Source organism: Sminthopsis crassicaudata, chromosome 3 (assembly GCF_048593235.1).
Source record: "Sminthopsis crassicaudata isolate SCR6 chromosome 3, ASM4859323v1, whole genome shotgun sequence".
In the NCBI taxonomy this organism is placed as follows: Eukaryota; Metazoa; Chordata; class Mammalia; order Dasyuromorphia; family Dasyuridae; genus Sminthopsis; species Sminthopsis crassicaudata.
The window spans coordinates 394,364,669-394,378,264 of record NC_133619.1 but is presented as its reverse complement, the minus strand read 5'-3'; the positions used below and the strand labels follow the sequence as shown (position 1 = coordinate 394,378,264).

Here is a 13,596-nt window from a genome sequence, read left to right as displayed (position 1 = left end):
AAGAAATAGACCAAGCTATTAACCAACTTCCTAAGAAAAAGTCCCCAGGACCAGATGGATTTACAGGTGAATTCTACCAAACATTTAAAGAACAATTAACTCCAATGCTATGTAAACTATTTGAAAAAATAGGGATTTAAGGGGTCCTGCCAAATTCCTTCTATGACCCAGACATGGTACTGATACCTAAACCAGGTAGATTGAAAACTGAGAAAGAAAACTATAGACCAATTTCCTTAATGAATATTGATGCTAAAATCTTAAATAAGATATTAGCAAATAGACTTCAGAAAATCATCCCCAGGATAATACACTATGACCAAGTGGGATTTATACCAGGAATGCAGGGCTGGTTTAATATTAGGAAAACTATTAGTATAATTGACCATATTAATAATCAAATTAATAAAAACCATATGATCATCTCAATAGATGCAGAAAAAGCATTTGATAAAATCCAACATCCATTCTTACTAAAAACGCTTGAGAGTATAAGAATAAATGGACTATTCCTTAAAATAATAAGGAGCATATATTTAAAAACTTCAGTAAACATCATATGTAATGGTGATAAACTAGAACCTTTCCCTGTAAGATCAGGAGTGAAACAAGGTTGCCCACTATCACCATTACTATTCAATATAGTACTAGAAACTCTAGCTTCGGCAATAAGAGCCGAGAAAGAGATTCAAGGAATTAGAGTAGGAAATGAAGAAATCAAATTGTCACTTTTCGCAGATGACATGATGGTATACTTAGAGAACCCCAAAGACTCTGCTAAAAAGCTATTAGAAATAATTCAGAATTTTAGCAAAGTCGCAGGATACAAAATAAATCCACATAAATCCTCAGGATTTTTATACATTACCAACACAATCCAACAGCAAGAGATACAAAGAGAAATTCCATTAAAAATAACGGTCAATAGTATAAAATATTTGGGAATATATCTACCAAAGGAGAGTCAGGAATTATATGAGCAAAATTACAAAACACTTGCCACAAAAATAAAGTCAGATTTAAATAATTGGAAAGACATTCAGTGCTCTTGGATAGGCCGAGTGAATATAATTAAGATGACAATACTCCCTAAACTAATCTATTTATTTAGTGCTATACCAATCAGACTCCCAAGAAACTATTTAAATAACCAAGAAAAAATAACAACAGAATTGATATGGAACAACAAAAGGTCGAGAATCTCAAGGGAAGTAATGAAAAAAAAAAATTAAGTGAAGGTGGTCTAGCTGTACCTGATCTAGAACTATATTATAAAGCAACAGTCAACAGAACTATTTTGTATTGGCTAAGAAATAGACTAGTTGATCAGTGGCATAGGTTAGGTTCACAGGGCAAGATAGTAAATAAAAATAGCAATCTAGTGTTTGACAAACCCAAAGATCCCAAATTTTGGGATAAGAATTCATTATTTGACAAAAACTGCTGGGAAAACTGGAAATTAGTATGGCAGAAACTAGGCATGGACCCACATTTAATACCACATACTAAGATTAGATAAAAAATGGGTCCAAGATTTAGGCATAAAGAAAGAAATCATAAATAAATTGGAGGAACATGGGATGGTTTACCTCTCAGACTTGTGGAGGAGGAAGGAGTTTGTGTCCAAGGGAGAACTAGAGACCATTATTGATCACAAAATAGAACATTTTGATTACACCAAATTAAAAAGTTTCTGCACAAACAAAACTAATGCAAACAAGATTAGAAGGGAAGTAACAAATTGGGAAAAACATTTTTACAGTTAAAGGTTCTGATAAAGGCCTCATCTCCAAAATATACAGAGAATTGACTTTAATTTATAAGAAATCAAGCCATTCTCCAATTGATAAATGGTCAAAGGATATGAACAGATAATTTTCAGATGATGAAATTAAAACTATTTCCACTCATATGAAAGAGTGTTCCAAATCACTGTTGATGAGAGAAATGCAAATTAAGACAACTCTGAGATATCATTACACACCTGTCAGATTGGCTAAGTTGACAGGAACAAAAAACGATGAATGTTGGAGGGGCTGTGGGAAAACTGGGACACTGATGCATTGTTGGTTGAGTTGTGAAAGAATCCAACCATTCTGGAGAGCAATCTGGAATTATGCCCAAAAAGTTATCAAAATGTGCATACCCTTTGACCCAGCCATACTACTACTGGGCTTATACCCCAAGGAACTACTAAAGAAGGGAAAGGGACCTGTATTTGCCAAAATGTTTGTGGCAGCCCTTTTCATAGTGGCTAGAAGCTGGACTATGAATGGATGTCCATCAATTGGAGAATGGTTGGGTAAACTATGGTATATGAATGTTATGGAATATTATTGTTCTATAAGAAATGGCCAACAGGAGAAATACAGAGAGGCTTGGAGAGACTTACATCAACTGATGCTGAGTGAAACGAGCAGAACCAGAAGATCATTATACACTTCAACAATGATACTGTACGAGGATGTATGCTCATGGAAGTGGATTTCTTCAACATAGAGAAGAGCTAATCCAATTCCAATTGATTAATGATGGACAGAACCAGCTACATCCAGAAAAGTAACACTGGGAAATGAATGTAAACTGTTATTTTTACCTTCTGAATCCAATTCTTCCTGTGCAACAAAAAATTCGGTTCTACAAACATATATTGTATGTATCTAGAATATACTGAAATATATTTAACATATATAAGACTGCTTGCCATCTGGTGGAGGGGGTTGGGGGAGGAAGGGAAAAAATCTGAATAGAAGTAAGTGCAAGGGATAATGTTGTAAAAAATTACCCATGCATATGTACTATCAAAAAAAATGTTATAATTATAAAATAAAATAAAAATCTAAAAAAAAAAAAAAAAAGAAAAAAGAAAAAAAAATAAAAGCAATGGTAGGAAGGCAGAAATTGTAAATGCTTTCTTTTCAGATCATGCTGCAATAAAAAAAATACATCCAACAAAAAGTTAGGGGTAAATACACACAAAAAAAATTGGAAACTAAATAATCTCATCTTAAAGAATGGGTGAAAAAGCAAATTATAGACATAATTAATAATTTCACTCAAGCTAATGACAATGATGAGACATCATACCAAAACTTGAGGAATGCAACTAAAGCAGTAATAAGGGGAATTTTTATATTTTTAGAGGCTTATTTGAATAAAATAGAGAAAGAGAAAATCAATGAATTGGGCTTGCAACTTAAAAAGCTAGGAAAAGACCAAATTAAAAAAAACCCAGTCAAACACTAAACTTGAAATTCTAAAATTAAAAGAAGAAATTAATAATAATATTGAAAGTAAAAAAAAATGATTGAATTAATAAATACAACTAAGAATTGGTTGTATGAGAAAAACAATAAAATAGATAAACCTTTGGTAAATCTGATTAGAAAAAGGAAAGAGGAAAATCAAATTGTTAGTCTTAAAAATGAAAAGGGGGAACTTTCCACCAATGAAGAGGACATTAGAAATAAGGAGTTACTTTGCCCAACTTTATGCCAATAAATTTGATACCTAAGTGAAATGGATGACTACCTCCAAAAATATAGACTTCCCAGATTAACAGAGGAGGAAGTAAATTGCTTAAATAGTCCCAATTCAGAAAAAGAAATAGAAGAAGCTATTAATCAACTCCTCAGTAAAAAATCCCCAGGGCCAGAACGATTTACAGGAGAATTCTACCAAACATTTCAAGAACAATTAGCCCCAATGTTATATTACCTATTTGAAAAAATAGGGAATGAAGGAGTCCTATCAAATTCCTTTTATGACAGAGATATAAACCTCCCTAAACCAGGTAGGTTGAAAACCCAGAAAGAAAACTATAGACCAATTTGCTTAATGAATATTTATGCTAAAATCTTAAATAAGATATTAGCAAAAAGACTACAGAAAATCATCCCCAGGATAATTCATCATGATTAAGTAGGATTTATACCAGGAATGCAGGGCTGGTTTAATATTAGGAAAACCATTAGTATAATTGACCACATTAATAATCACATTAACAAGAACCATATGATCATCTCAATACATGCAGAAAAAGCATTTGATAAAATCCAACATCCATTTCTACTAAAAACACTTGAGAGTATGGGAATAAATGGACTATTCTTTAAAAGTTCAGGAGCATATATTTAAAACCCCCAGTAAGTATCATATGTAATGGGGATAAATTGGAACCTTTTCCAGTAAGATCAGGAGTGAAGCAAGGTTGCCCACTACAGCAATTACGTTTCAATATTGTATTAGAAATGCTAGCCTCGGCAAAAAGAGTCGAGAAAGAGGTAATGAAGACACCAAACTATCACTCTTTGCAGATGATATGATGGCATACTTAGAGAACCCCAGAGATTCTATTAAAAAGCTATTAGAAATAATACACAACTTAAGCAAAGTTGCAGGATACAAAATAATTCTATACAAATCCTCAGCATTTTTATACATCACCAACAAAATCCAACATCAAGAGATACAAAGAGAAATTCCATTCAGAATAACTGTTGATAGTATAACATCTTTGTATAACATATTTTGGAATCTATCTACCAAAGGAAAGTCAGGAATTATATGAGCAAAATTATAAAACACTTGCCACAAAAATAAAGTCAGATTTAAATAATTGGAAAGACATTAAGTGCTGTTGGAATAGTCCGAGAGAATACAATAAAGATGATGATAGTCCCTAAACTAATCTATTTCTTTAGTGCTATACCAATCAGACTATTTTAATATCCTAGAAAAAATAAAACAAAATCCATATGGAAGAACAAAAGTCTAGAATTTCAAAGGAATTAATGATAAGAAAAATCAAATGAAGGTAGCCTAGCTGTACCTGATCTAAAACTGTATTACAAAGCAGCAGTCACCAAAACCATTTGGTATTGACTAAGAAATAGACTAGTTGATCAGTGGAATCAGTTAGGTTCACACGAAAAAATAATGAACAACTGTAGCAATCTAGTGTTTGACAAACCCAAAGATCCCAGCATTTGGGATAAGAATTCATTGTTTGACAAAAACTGATGGGAAAACTGGAAATTAGTATGGAGGAAACTGGGTATGGACACACACTTAGCACCACATACCAAGATAAGATCAAAATGGGTCCATGATTTAGGCATAAAGAACGAGATCATAAATATATTAGAGGAACATGGGATAGTTTACTTCTCACACCTGTGGAGGAGGAAGGAATTTATGACCAGAGGAGAACTAGAAATCATTCTTGATCACAAAATAGAAAATTTTGATTACATCAAATTAAAAAGATTTTGTACAAAGAAAATTAATGCAAACAAGATTAGAAGGGAAGTAACAAACTAAGAAACTATTTTTACTGTTAAAAGGTTCTGATAAAGGCCTCATTTCAAACATATAGAGAACTGACTCTAATTTGTAAGAATCAAGTCATTCTCCAATTGACAAATGGTCAAAGGATATGAACAGACAATTTTCAGACTATGAATTTGAAACTATTTCCACTCATATGAAAGAGTGTTCCAAATCACTATTGATCAGAGAAATGCAAATTCAGACAACTCTGAGATACCACTACACACCTATCAGATTGACTAAGATGAGAGGAAAAAAAAAAAAAAAAAAAAACATGATGAATGTTGGAGGGCTGCGGGAAAATGGGACAATGATAGATTGTTGCTGGAGTTGTGAAAGAATCCAACCATTCTGTAGAGCAATCTTGAATTATGCCCAAAAATTTATCACTGTGCCTACCCTTTGATCCAGCAGTGCTATTACTGGGCTTATATCCCAAAGAACGACTAAAGAAGGGAAAGGGACCTGTATGTGCCAAAATATTTGTGGCAGCCCTTTTGGTAGTGGCTAGAAACTGGAAAATGAATGGATGCCCATCAATTGGAGTATAGTTGGGTAAATTATGGTCTATGAATACTATGGAATAATATTGTTCTGTAAGAAATGACCAGTAGGATGAATACAGAGAGGCTTGGAGAGACTTACACAAACTGAAGCTGAGTGAAATGAGCAGAACCAGGAGATCTATGTACATACACTTCAACAAAGATACTGTGTGAGGATGTATTCTGAAGGAAATAGATATCTTCAACAAAGAGTGTATCTAATTCAGATTCAAACGATGGATGGAATCAGCTACACCTAGAGAAGGAACACTTGGAGATGAATGTGAAATGTTTGCATTTTTGTTTTTCTTCCCAGGTTATTTTTGCCTTCTGAATCCAATTCTTCTTGTGCAACAAGAAATTCGTTTCTGCACGCATGTATTTTATTTGGATTTACTATAACACATATAACATGTATGAGACTGCCTGCCATCTAGGGGAGGGGATGGAGGGAAGGAGGCAAAATTCGGAATAGATATAAGTGCAAGGGATAATGTTGTAAAAAAAAATTACCCATGCTTATGTGTCCTGTCAAAAATAAAGTTATAGTTATAAAATGAATTTTAAAAATGTAAAAATAAAATAAAATAAAGCAAAAGCAATGTTACAAATTTCAAGTCATTTACTTGCAGAATATAGAGCCTTGGGCAGATAGAATTGATTGAAATGATCTTTGAAGAATGGAGAATAAAAAAGAAACAACAATTTTTTTATGTCCTACATAGCTGGTTCCCATAATACCTTGACTTTGGTGTTGTGAAGAAAAACTTTATTTTCTCCTCTTTCAGGATAATCATTGCTAAATTTCTCCATGTCTCAAGAGTGTTCACTTCCAATGAGAATACTAGAAACCAAAACACAGTCACTTTCGTGTTCATATACACTGACTAAAATAATGGAAAAAACTGAATAGGCAATGCTTTCAAAAAACTTGTTTGTCTAGGGTAGAATTTAATTCCTAGAAGAATCATTTATCAAGCAAAAATAAATGAAAAAGCAAAATTATTTTAATTCTCTAAATATGTTTTTGGAGAAGCCCTGAAGTACTCTGAACAGTGTGCAGCAATGGATCCTAAAATTTTATAGGTTACTGCTCCCAACATGTCTCACCTAACAAAAAAAATTGTTTGAATTGCTCTGCCACCTGTGAATACAGCACAGAGGCCATTTGCTATCTTCCCCATAGTACGCAATGTGAACCCCTCAATTCTGCACATGGGGAATATGTAGAAAGCCAACTGCCCAGCCATTAACGAAACAACACGACTAGACATAATTTGGAATTTGCAACTGGGGAAAAACTCTATGTGGAGTATTCCATAAAGCATACGAGGGTGGTGGGCCCATGGGATCCATGCTAGCTAGAGGCTGGCTCAGAAATTTCTGCAGAGACAAGAGGCAGTATACTCACCTGTTATGGATAAGGCAGATTCTGTCAATGCACTCTCCTATATCCAAAAAAGAAAAATATAACAAGCAGTAAACATGGAGTATCATGTGCCTTGAAAGGTGAGACATGTCTCAGTAAGAAACCCATAAGTTTCCACAATTACTCTTAAAACTTATCCCTTCCCTCTCTTTCCCACACAAGGAATTGGAGGTTATATGTTCTCCACACCCATGCCCTGCCGGCTAAGAAATTTGGACACTCTAAGAGAAACTTCCTTATATGCCCATCATCTCTGAAACGCCAATGTAACAGTGAGCCCTTGGGTCCATTTGAAGAACACCATGCTATTTTTTACTCATTTCTCTCCCAAATAAATTTGTGTAGATGAGCAAATAGCTTTTCTCAAGATTATTGTTTATGACTGCTTTAAGTACAATTTGTAATACTTGTAATAAAGCCCACAAAGAGAATTGGTAAAATGATGTTTCCATGGATTAAAACTTTTACAAAATGTCTTACTCCCCAGGAATTTGGCTATAAACTTTGGGAAATGCCATCAAATTGCCACCTATTCTCTACCAAGCAGCCTATGTTGGACTGCAGAATAAGTGATTGAATGGATTTTGTTTGGTGGGGGAATACAAGTTCTTTACACAAAAGAGTTAAGAGTTTGCTTATATCAGGATTAGGCAAATGCTGACTATCAATGGGATTACCAGACATGTTGCAGATCCATCTGGGGATACCTGTGCCAGAAATGTCTCACTTTGCAATGAAATGGAGTGGGTTTCTCTGCCTCTGTGAACGGTGGGCTGAAATCATTGAATGCCTACAAATGTATCCACCACAACCTCAATTGGTACCCTTCTGACATAGCAGCAGTCAGCTTCGAAAGCAGCCTGACATAGTAAGGGCACTGCATCTCCTCACCATGCACTTGGGGACTCCCTGGAACTGAAGCACTCCATAAAGGCAGCCTGACATAGTAAGGGCTCTGCACCTATCTCACCATGCACTTGGGGACAACCTTGAACGGAAGCATTCCATAAAGCAAAAGCGGCACCTGGGATCATGATGAGAATCATTCTAGCTAGAACAGTACACAGGATTTCCCCAGTTTACAAAAGGGCAGTAGACTCACCTGATCTGGATCAGGCTGGCTCTGGCAATGCACTCTCCTATATGTACATATAAAAATACCAATCAGTATACATGGAGCATGACCAATCAGCAAAGGGGAGAAATGGCTCAGTAAAAGACCAAGACATGCACATTTACAGAAAATATTACCCGTCCACCCTTTGACCACACCAAGAATGGGATTCTCTGTGTAATTTGAAAAGCCATGGAATCCTTACTAAGAAGCAGCACCATCTACAAGAAACTTCTCAATTGCCCTACCCCCTCCCAAATTGGGAGAGGATCTTTGGGAGATTTGGGTCATCTGAAGGTCATCAGGGCACATTGGACCCATTTCCCTAGCAGAGCATTGGGCATTTCCATTAAATGAGGAATCATCTCATCTTAAGTTTCCTTTGGATAAGTAATAGATGTCAACTTTCCCTTATGTAATTCCCCCAAGGACAAAGATTGTTACAGGACATCTGAAAAATGAAAATGATTTCTTGACAAATGTTTTTCTGTCAATAAAATTGGCAATCAACTTTTAAAAGTCTACCTTTTTTATTTTTCTACTTATTCTTCTCCAAGTACTATTTACATCCAAAGTTTGGAAGAGCAGCATTGGTTCTACAAGTATCTCACCAATTGTTCTCTCTCCGACATTCACTCTTTTGACTTTAGGATAAAAAATGAATAGATTTTGGTAAAATTACTTTCCATAGAGGAAAGTTCAGATCAGTAATCAGAAACATGAAGAGTTTGCAATAAATTGCAACACAGTTCTTCCTCTTCCCACACTTAGTTCTCCATTCACTAAACCTCCCATTCTAAATTGGGAGGAATATTTCTGTTCTTAAAAAGATGATGCTTTCTCACATGCCCCATGCTTATACATCCCAGAGAAGCAACAAAAGGCAACACATATGAAGGGCTTCATAGTAGCAATCCCAGTCATTCTTTGCTAAGATTCTGCCTAATGTTCAGAGGGTCTTATTTCTGGGGTTGCAATGAAAAAGGCTTACTCAATAAATCAATGGATTTAAAATATCCTCAATATTGAGATATATATATATATATGTATATATACAGTGAATAATTAAATTATGTATATATTAAATATGTATTCATTATATATTATGTATAGAGTAATTATTAAAACATATTATTTAAATAATTTATTTTTAAGCACATCTATAATTTTGCAACCACAAAATATAAATCAGGAATGGTTATTTTGAACAGTGTGTTTCTGCTATTTATTGATTGTGGTAAATTCAAAGGAAGATTGCAAAAATTATGATGAAAAGATCTGTGATTGAAACCATTAAATAGAGAAAACCAGGAATATTACATTATTCTTTTACTTCCGTATAAATAAATATATGTAGATTGATTTCCACCACGTGTTTCGGTGGAATTTTTGTGCCTTTGAAGGATGTGGGATAGGATTGAGAAAAAAATCAGTCACTCACACGGAGAGAATACTGAAGTTTCAGTAGCCATGAAACCAGGTAAAGGCCATAGGGTGAAAGAAGATCAATGTGATGTTCCATTGAATGGGCTATTTCTTTCAACTAACTATAATTTCATCTGAACTGAATATTGCACCAACAAGGTTTCAGCAGATGTTAAAATTATTCTGTTTCTACTGCTTTAAAAGAACCAAGAATATATCTCTACAGCAGATGGTCTAAAACCTTGCAATCAACATCTAGTCAACATCCAATCACCATTCCTGACACCACACTGATCATATGGAATCCTGGACAAAGATAGCCATGGCCTTGACAAACCAAGAGAAAAATTATCTTTCCCTACTTTATTTTACATGGCTGGCATTCTTCAGCATGTGAAGGAGCGCAATGCTTTCGAAATTCTTAGTTTGCCTGAGAAGTAATGGAATTACAAATGGTTTCAAAAGCCGAGATTCACAGTGCTACTTGGGTGAAAATGGTTGAGACTATCACTGATGAAGAATAATAATGACATCATATAATTTCCCTGAAACACTCTCCTTGTCAATAATGTCCTTCCTAGCCAATATACATGAAATCAATTCACAGGACACAAGCCTCAGCTTCTTAGATTTTCCTAACTTGTCACTATGTTGAGGCAATACTTGAACAATGACTGATGAGCTCAACAAAGAGGGCCTATAAAATCCAGGGACAAGCCTCTTATTGCATTTGGATGATAGGGTTCAGAGAGCCCCACAGTTTGGAATATATATCCTGGATCAAGTCTCCTTGAATCGCCTGAGTATTTCATAAACCCTACCCTGATTATTCCCTCCAAAATCATGCACAAGTACTCATCTGCCATTGCCCATGTGCATGGGCAATACAACACTCAATGGGATGATTTCTTTTTACAGGCTCCTTCAGTTAGGTGCCTTTTTTTTTTTCCTCTACTTGTTCAATAACTCGATGGTGATGGAAATAGTCTGCACATGGCCCAAAGTGTACTTCTCAAGTTTCAGTTTAATGACCGAACAGTGGGTCAGCAGAGTTCCTCCTTCCCCTGCCTTTTTTCTCACTGCGCACAGCAGAAAAAACAGACAGATAAGAACAGGTAAGTCCCAACATCACCACTCTGTGATCAACTTTCCTTTCTTTTCACCTCGCAATACTTTTCTCAAGTCCTATCCCAATATGGAGACAAAAGGGTCCAAAATCCCTTCACATTACAAGGAGAAAGACAAACCTCATTCCTCGGCTAGAATGGATTCCCTTGGCATTGTCCCAGCCAATATGGCTTTGTAGCTGACCAATCACTTATGTGTTCAATATTTCTGTCTTTTCTATTTATAAATTGCTAAGGAATTCGTACAGAGTCTTTGAACCAAGTCTTCCTTACTTCTGATCAGGCACTAAGCCAGCCTCAGAACTTGCAATTTCACACCTTTATATTTCTTTCCTCTATTTCAAGAAAACAGATCTGTAGTTCTGAAGCTTCCCTTTGGGATTTTCCTTGCAGGTTGGCCTTTTGCATCTGAACATCCTGAGTGTCTATTCTCATTTGGTGCTGCCTCTGACTCCTTGGTCATATGCCTGGGCCACATGGGAATGTTGAACTGGAAACACATTGCTTCCTTGCCTTTGACCTAGATATGGCAGTGCTACTGGAAAGTCTATTTTTGGCGCCAGCTCAGGATCATGCCCTGGTTTTTCTCAGACACTAATGCTGTGATTTTGGCTCTTTGAACTTTAGATCTATTTCTCTTTCTACCTTTTGGCCTCATCATCTACAGACAAAGGCTGCCCAAATCCATGCAGCCCCTGGCTAGCTGAGAAGAACCAAGTTGTCTTCCTTTGCTCAGCTACTGTTTCCCTCTATAATAACAGCACTACATCAGTTCCCTGAAAAAGTTTGCAGTTCAAGGCTGACAAGGAGCAGATTCTTTCTGGCTCTTCCATGATTCCTAACATGGCTCACCTAGCAAAAACTTTGTTTGAATTGCTCTGCCACCTGTGAATACAGCATAGAGGCCATTTGCTATCTACCCTGTGGCATGCAATGTGGAACCTTCAATTCTACACATGGGAAATATGTAGAAAGCCAGCCGCCCACCCATTAATGAAAAAACACTACTGCACAAAATTTTCAAGTTGAAACTGGGCAAAAACTCTATGTGGCGGGTTCCATATAGCATAATAGGGTGGGGGGGCTCATGGGATTTAGGCCAGCTAGAGGCTGTCTCAGATATTTCTGCATAGACAAGAGGAATATACTCACCTGTTCGGGATGAGGCGAATCCTGTCAAAGCACTCTCCCATATCTAAAAAAGAAAACTACTACAAGTTGTAAACATGGAGTATCATGTGTCTTGAAAGGTGAGACATGTCTCAGTAAGAAACCTCTAAGTTTCCCCAATTACTCTTAAAACTCGGCCCTTCCCTCTCTTTTCCACAAAAGGAATTGGATTTTATGCGTTTTCTACACCTGTGCCATGTCAGCTAAGAAATCCGGACAGTCTAAGAGACACTTCCTTATACGCCCATCATCTCCCAAATGGGGATGTAACAGTGAGCCCTTGGGTCCATTTGAAGAACGCCATGCTATTTTTTACTCATTTCTCTCCCAAATAAATAGCTTTTCTCAAGGTTACTGTTGATGACTGCTTTATGTACAATTTGTAATACTTGTAAAAACTCCCATAAAAAGAAATGGTGCATGATTTCTTTCAATGGATTGAAGCTTTTATAAAACATCTAACTCCCTAGAAATTGGCTATTAACTTTGGGAAATGCCCATTATATTGCCACCTATTCTCTGCCAAGCAGTAATTGGAGATGCACTTTGAAGGATATGAGGCATTATCCAGTTATGTTTCTGAATTTCACTTCAATTCAATGTGTTCTGTACTTGTAGTAGTGTATGTTGGACTGCAGAATAAGGGATTGAATGGGTTTTCTTTGGTGGGGGAATAGAAGTTCTTTACACAATCAAGGTAAGAGTTTGCTTATATCAGGAATCGGCTGACTATCAATGGGATCCCCAGACATGTTGCAGATCCATCTGGGGATACCTGTGGCAGAAATGTCTCACGTTGCAATGAAATGGAGTGGGTTTCTCTGCCCTTGTGAAAGCTGGGCAGAAATCATTGAATGCCTATAAATGTATCCTCCACAACCTCAATTGGTACTCTTCTGATCTAGTTTCAGTCAGCCCAGAAAGCAGCCAGACAGAGTAAGGGCACTGCATCGCCTCACCATGCCCTTGGGGACTCCCTCCAACTAAAGCACTGCATAAAGCAAAAGAGGCACCTGGGATCATGATGAGAACCATTCAAGCTAGAAGAGAGCACAGGGATTCCCCAGTTTACAAAAGGGAAATAGACTCACCTGGTCTGGATGAGGCGGGCTCTGCCAACGCACTCTCCTATATGCACATATAAAAATATCAGTCAGTATAAATGGAACATGACCAATCAGGAAAGGGGAGAAATGGCTCAGTAAGAGACCAAGACAGGCACATTTACAGAAAATAAGACCTGGGTCCCCACTTTGCCCACACCAAGAATGGGATTCTATGTTTTATTTGTAAAACCATGGACACCTTGCTAAGAATCAGCACCATCTACAATAAATTTTTTAATATGCCCCACTCCTTCCCAAATTGGGAGAGGATCTTTGCGAAATGTGGGTCATCTGAAGGTCACCATGGCACATTGGACTCATTTCCCTGGCAGAGCATTGGGCATTTCCA

At 36.4% G+C, this 13,596-nt stretch overlaps 1 protein-coding gene across 1 annotated transcript in view; it reads right to left on the bottom strand.

The window, feature by feature from the left end:
- The window catches only part of LOC141562237 (uncharacterized), a 46,955-nt gene extending 33,690 nt beyond the window's left edge, over positions 1–13,265 (bottom strand). Inside the window, exons 1-4 of the mRNA XM_074302220.1 lie at positions 13,233–13,265; positions 12,124–12,166; positions 8,408–8,444; positions 7,288–7,324 (exon numbers count right to left, since the gene is read on the bottom strand). Of these exons, the coding sequence (XP_074158321.1) occupies positions 7,288–7,324; positions 8,408–8,444; positions 12,124–12,164 (115 nt within the window). The 5' untranslated portion in view covers positions 12,165–12,166; positions 13,233–13,265. The remainder of the gene's footprint in view (positions 1–7,287; positions 7,325–8,407; positions 8,445–12,123; positions 12,167–13,232) is intronic.
- Positions 13,266–13,596: the final 331 nt, after the last annotated feature.